This window comes from Myotis davidii, unplaced genomic scaffold (assembly GCF_000327345.1).
Source record: "Myotis davidii unplaced genomic scaffold, ASM32734v1 scaffold299, whole genome shotgun sequence".
NCBI lineage: Eukaryota > Metazoa > Chordata > Mammalia > Chiroptera > Vespertilionidae > Myotis > Myotis davidii.
In genome coordinates, this window is record NW_006293088.1 from 4,256,153 (window position 1) to 4,262,936 (window position 6,784).

Below are 6,784 nucleotides of genomic sequence, written 5' to 3' on the forward strand. Positions count from 1 at the left end.
ATCTGGCTCAAGCCAGGGATGTTTATTTTCAGTCATTGCTATGGCTATCATCCTTGACCTTAGCGGGCATTAAACTTGGTGGGACAACAGAATTAGTTAACAAAAACATAGGTGACCAAGACCCACCCAGGGATGGTTCTGATTCAGTGGAAGTGGGGGTGAAGGCTACGAATCTCTCCTTCAACAATCAGCCAAGTGATCCAGGAAGCAGATAAGTAAACTCGCCTTAAGGAGACTCAGTGGTAGCTAATTTAATCCTCGCTAGGAGATAGGAAGGTGGGCACAAACAAGGAACCCAGCTGAGGTCAGTGACCAGCCCAAGGTCACACAGCCAGTAGGGAGCATAGCTGCCAATCAACCCTGGCTGGAAACCCGAGTCCGCACTTCTAAATCCGCGCTTCTGGGCTGGCCGTGCTTCAGGGGGGAGCAAAAGTCCGGGGGCTCGGAGAGGAAGGGGGTGAAAATGTTCTAAAATTGATAGGGGGGGGTTGCACAACTCCATGAACTAAAAACCACAGCTTTGTACGCTTACATGGGTAAGTGATATGGTATATGAACTAGACCTCAATAAAGCTGTTTAAGGAGAACGTATTTGCAGTCACAGGTGGTTTTCCTAGTCATGCAATGGCTTACCTGACTGCCGGCAGGTGGGAGGGGGATTTGAAGGCAGGTGACCTTGATCACCAGGTAAGATGTTTCCACCGTGAGCTCCCTCACTCCCTCAGCTTCCTCTCATGGCAGGAGTGGAGCCCTCGGAGAACCCCCCTTCCCCAGCCCATTCCCATCCCAACAACACAGATGTCACCAAAACGAAAGACATAACACACAGGAACCCAAATGACCACGCCCACGCTTCTTCCTTACAATCGCACTTCACACTTTTATTGTTAATTTTCTTCACATGGCAGATACAGAACTGTCTCCCTGGGAGGGCCAAACCCACCTCCCTAGCTCCCGTGGGCCAGGGAAGCCACTCTGTGAACGACTCCCCCTTCCCCTGGGGCTCCGGAGGTTGACAGCTGACCAGCATGTTTGCACATGCAAAAAAGGAGTGGCCCCCAACCCCCCACCCCACAACACTCCCAGGATTTGCCAATCGCTGAAGGTGACCTCCCAAGTTCTGGGTACCTACGCCTCCCTCGCTGCTGAATGGGGAAAACCCTCAAGAACTGAGAGGCTGGGTACAGTACGTGAGTGTTGACATTTATGGGACAACATCGTCTCGTGAGGATAAGGGACAGCCACGGATGTTCATGCTCAAGAGGGCGAGTTTCAGAAGCGGGCAAAAGGATTCCTTCCAGTTTACGAACGTTTAAAACAAACAGCAGTTGTTAGCCGGGTGGGAACTAGGAAAACTGGGATGTAGGCCAACGATCAGTGGTGTTTTTCTGCCCATGTGAGGATCTCGCGAGAACTTTCTCCTGGACCGTTATCAGAGCCCGCACACAGGCAGCCGGTCGACTGATTAATTAAATAACACAAGTTATAAAACTTTAAAAACGGGGCATTTACAGTCAGGGACATAAATACGTGCTTTGAAAAGTGTCTACATACATATGTACAGAGTTGCAAGATCAACCATAGTAGCCCTGAAAAAAAGTCCCTTTTTGTGTGTGTGACCACGCACACGCTTCCCGGTCCCCTCCCTCCACTTTGGGTTGGTTAAGTTACTGTTGAAAACGGGGTGAGGCACAGGTGGGAGGGGCCTCGGGCATCCTCGTCTGGGGTCTGCCCCAAAGGCACAAACCCAAGACCCGCACCAGGTCCCGACTCCTAGCTCAGCTCACCCGTGTCTCCAAGGCATGGCCTGTCCCACCAGAGCAGGGGCCTTCTCCAGTGCCCCTGGCAGGCGATGGAGAACTCCCAGAAATCTCTTTTTCTCCCCGCCCCACCTTCGCTTTTTCATGTTCCACCTTAACTTTCATTCCCCAATTTCTATTTGTTTGTTTCCCTTTTCAGCTCATTTGAGAAGCTCAGACACTAAGAGTGTTGCTGGTCCCACCAAGTGAGGCAGAGGAGCTCCCGGACACAGGACACCACCCCTCCCCGCCCCCTGCTTCTCCCATGGAGGAACCCGATCCATACACGGGGACCAGGGCTTTCTCCGATGCACATGGACTAACCACGATTTCAAATCTGGAAATGACTCAAGCGCCGACAGCTCAGGCTAGCAGGCCAGGAAGGTTTTCCAAGTGCACAGACCAAAGGGTCAGCAAGGCTCCGACATGTCTGCACGCTACGATTCCCAGAGATCGTGAGGGGTGTGGGACATGAGGGCGGGGGTGGGGGCGGCTGGAAGGGGAGCTTGGCCTCCTCCTGAAGGTCTTCCTCCGACACGACTGGAGCTGACCCCTGGGCCAGACCCAGGTCCCCGCCGCAGTGAAGGACAACTCGAGAAGCAAAAAGCAGGATCAAGGAGCTCTTGAAAAATTGCATAGTAGGAGAGGTCCCGCCCCTGCAGGAAGGCCGAGCTGCAGAACATGCTCGTTGGTGTGGAATCAGCTGGTGCCCTGCCTCCCTAGGGTTCTGGAGACCACACGCAGGCAGGCAGGCGTGCACGCTCACACGTGCACGCTCACACGTGCACTCCCTTTCTCTCACAAACTCTAGCACTGGAATAGGTCGCTACTCCCTACAGGGCGGAAGGCCAGTCCCTTTGGCTTCTCTGATTCCAGGTCACTTCAGGTGCTGAGGAGACAAAAAAAAGAACAATAATAATGGTGGCTGCTTATTCAGGGCCATGGGCTGCTCAAGCACTCTCCCACTTCACTTTTATGATTTAACTGTTTGGTGGAGCACAGCACACATCCAGAGGAAAGCAGATCGTGATGAGGTTTCACAGCGCACACACCTGCGTAACCAGCACCCAGGTCAGGAAGTAGGACGGGAGGACCAAGCTCCCATCAGCTCCGGACCCTGCCCCCCTTTTAGGATAACCACTAACGCTCACCCCCAAAATAACCAATATCCTGACCTCTGGCATCACAGACTGATTTCCCCCATTTTTTAACTTAATTAAATGAAATGTCTCAGTACACATCCTATGTGCCTGGCTTCTGCTGCTGAACGTGTCTGCAAGCGCGGTGTAGATTTTCACTCTCCTCGCTGTAGGAGTCTGTTGGAGGATCGTCCTTCCACCTGCCGAGGCTACTGCCAATGCAGGTCCGGGAGTTTGGGGCCATCATGCATAATCTCGCTGGGATATTCTTACATGGTCTAAATCACACATATGGTGCACATGTGCACATGTTTTTGCAGAAGTGCTGGGGAGTAGGCCGTACCTACATAACATGTGACTATTCCTGTACGTGTTCTCTGAGTGTGTCCCTGGCAGTGGAATCGCTGGGTCCGGGAGTTCGCATCTGTTCAGCTCCAGTTGATGCTGCCAAATAGTTTTCCAAAGGGGCTAGGCTGCCACTGCATTTCACTCTAATGCTGGCAAGGTGACAGGGACCCCCATTTTGCATGGAAGAAATGGAGGCTCAGAGAAAAGTAACCTTTACGAGGTCAGGCGGCTGACAAGTGGCAGAGGGGGGACTTGAACCCAGGTCCAGCACACTCCATTGCCTGAGTGTGCGAGGGAATGGCGTGGCCATGCTTCCTCCTTGGGAGCCTCATTTACAGCACGTGGCCCAGAGCCAGGCATGCGTGAGCAGCTCACAGTGTTTGCTGCATTGGGTGGAATATGAGCCTGGGATTGGGCTGAGTCAAGTTCAGAGGTTCGATTCTCTCACCCAGGGAACCTGGTTGTCATTCCTATTAGTAATAATAATTATTAAAGTATTACTACTAATAATACAGTAATCCAATGAGAATAATAGCAGCAGTGCTTATTTATGGGAGGCTTGCTACATCCGAGGCACGTACTTTCCTAAGTGCTTTCCACGTACTAACTAACCGCTGACACTCTTACAGATGGGCAAAGTGAAACAGAGAAGTGAAATACCCGCCAGGATTCAATTCCAGAAAGTGTGCACTTAACCACACACTGTCCATTTCAACCTCCCCAACCTCTGATGGGGCTGGAAAGAGAGCTGCCAGCAGTGGGAGCTCTCCGCCATGTAGGACACAGCCAGAAGGGGCATCTGCAAAACAGCAAGAGTCCTCACCCTGATCTCGGGCTTCCCTGGAAAACTGCACATGTTTGAAGATAAGGGAAAAGGAGGCATCCACCCAGGGCCATGCCCTGACTCAGGGCTGACCAGGCTCCCAGGCCCTGCGCATCAGCATGCTCTTCATACATCAGAGTGGGGCCCTGGGGTCTGTATCTTTAATGGGTGCCCCAATGTCAAGGTTCTTCAATTATGCTGAGAGGCTGGTCTTGGGGACACAATGAAAGAAGACACGCTGTGTCACCAACAGGGAAACCTAAGCCTGCCCCAAATCACTGACCCAGACCAGCCCCCTAAAGATGAAAAGTCCGGTTTCTATGAATGATTCAGGCTTTGCCATCAGAAAATCTAGAAAAGAGAATTCGGGGTCAACATAAATCTAAATTTATTATTTTACAGATGAGTATTTCTTTTATTTTCAAATATTTTCTAGGTTTAAAGCCTCTTAGGGAATCAATTAAGTGCTGAGTATTAATATTATTATTATTATTATTATTATTAATTATAACTATTATTATTACTATTATTACTACTAGAGGCCCAGTGCACAAAATTCGTGCACTAGGGAGAGGGTGTCCTTCAGCCCAGCCTGCACCCTCTCCAATCTGGGACCCCTCGGGGGATGTCCGACTGCCGGTTTAGGCCCGATTACACCCACAACTGCCCTCCCCTGCAGGCCTGGTCATGCACAACTGCCCTCCCCTGCCGGCCATCTTGTGGCGGCCATCTTTTGACCACATGGGGGTGGCCATCTTATGCAAGGGTGTGACAGTCAATTTGCATATTGCCTCTTTATTATATAGGATTGTTACAACAATGATAGCTAATACTTACCTACTGCTTACTATGTGCCAGGCACAGTTCTAGGTGCTTTGCATGCATTTTACACTTGTAATTCTCACAATCCCACAAAGTAGATACTATTGTCCCATTTTATCGATGTGGAAACTGAGGCTCGAAGAGACTAACTTGTTGAGGTCCCACAGCCAGTAAGTGGCAGAGCTGGGATTTGAACCCAGGTGATCCAGAGTCTGTACTCTGCACCATTATGCGCCCTTCTTGCAGGAAGACCCGTGCCCAACCGGCACACAGGGGGTACTCCACAAGCCATCATGCCCACCCCCTTTCTTTCCTTCCCAGCCACCCCAAGCCCAGCCTCCCCTCCCCCACCAGAGCCACCAAAAGGATCCAGAAGCTGCTCCCCCCTCTTCACACCTGTCAGGGAGCAGGTGAAGCTTCTACTCTTTGAAGAGGGGTCCTTGGAGCTGAGCTGCGGTCGTGGCCTTGACACTCCTGCACTGCCTGGTGATGTACGGGGCGGCAGGCGTGGGGCATCGGGTCGCCAGGCGGAGGCTGTAGCTGCACAAAGAGAAACAACACACCATCACCCGGGGCCCAGCCAGGCAGCACCTGGAGGCCTGGTGTTGGCCCCACCTCTCCGACCCCTTGAGGCCAATGGGATGTGAGCTTTGATACAAGCCTGTGAGCTCCCCTGGCTCTGTCCACCACCTTCCCTCCCCCAGAGGTGGTGCTAGCAGCAGCGCCCACCCATGGATCTGAGACGCTGCGCTGTTCCCTCTGAGACACCTGGGGAGGCTTTTAGCACCAAGTTACCTCCATCGCCTGTGGTGGGGAGAGGAGGGAGGGCCAGTCCCCTCCAGGCTGTTAACTGAGCACCTGACCTCTGCCCTGGTCCCTCTTCCATGTCAGGAATCACAGTGGGGGTGTAAACTGGGATCCTGTTTGCTGCTACAGCCCATTAAATTGGACCTAATTTTTCAGGAAAGCTTTTAATTTCTTTTAAGACAGGTGACCAGATCTCGTTATTCCTCCCCTTCCTTCACCCAGTAACCTGTACTCATCTTTCAGGTCCCGGCTGGCATTCCACCTCCTCCAGGAAGCCTTCCTTCCTCATCTCTTGGATGAGTGTCCCTCCTCCCGGCTCCCACCTCCCTTCGCCTTCCCCATCACAGCACTTGTTACATGAATCACAATCGCAGGCTAATGGGTCTGCCCCCTCATGAGCTGTGACCCCAAGGTCAGGGCCTTTCTTTTGTTTACTGCTACACCCCCAGCTGGGCATGACAAAAATAAACATGTGTTGAACAGGAGCGACACTGTGCTAAGTATTTTCTGTATGTCTTCGTCTTCATAGAACCTTCCCCGGCGGATACTGTACATCCCTAATTTACAGACGGGGGACAGAGGCACAGTGACTGGTCCCAGGTCCCAGGTCTGTGTCCTCGAGATGGAAGAGCAGGGCCTCAGGTGAGGAGAGACGGGAGGCGAACGTCACCTGCTCCGCCCGAGGGAGCAAGAGACGGGAACAAGCTGAAACAGCAGGGTTCACGTGAGTGGTCCCCAGCCAGGGCACACAATGGCGGGAGACATTTCTGGTTGTCACATCTGGGGGAGGGAGGATGCTGCTGGCATCTGGTGGGCGGGGCTAAACCTCCCCCGATACATAGGGCGGCCCCAACGAGGAAGAACAATCCAACCCCCCGCCCCGTGTTAACAGTGCCCACTCGACAAGGAAGCCCTCAGTGACGATCTGTTAAGACAAATGAATGTATAAACACACACATGGCTACAGAAAATGGCCGAGGAGCCCCGCCCGGCGCCACGTTCTTGCTCTCACCTCTCAGTGAGCTTCCCAGCCTCTCCTGCAACTC

General features: G+C 52.5%; 1 protein-coding gene across 7 annotated transcripts in view; it reads right to left on the reverse strand.

The window, feature by feature from the left end:
- Window positions 1-860: 860 nt before the first annotated feature.
- PRDM2 (PR domain 2) overlaps window positions 861-6,784 on the reverse strand; it is a 97,604-nt gene continuing 91,680 nt past the window's right edge. For all 7 annotated transcript variants that reach the window (XM_015565872.1, XM_015565870.1, XM_015565867.1 and 4 more), the window contains 2 exons: window positions 5,328-5,471; window positions 861-2,688 (listed from right to left, as the gene is read on the reverse strand). In XM_015565872.1, coding sequence (XP_015421358.1) covers window positions 2,633-2,688; window positions 5,328-5,471 — 200 coding nt within the window. In that variant the 3' untranslated portion in view covers window positions 861-2,632. The remainder of the gene's footprint in view (window positions 2,689-5,327; window positions 5,472-6,784) is intronic.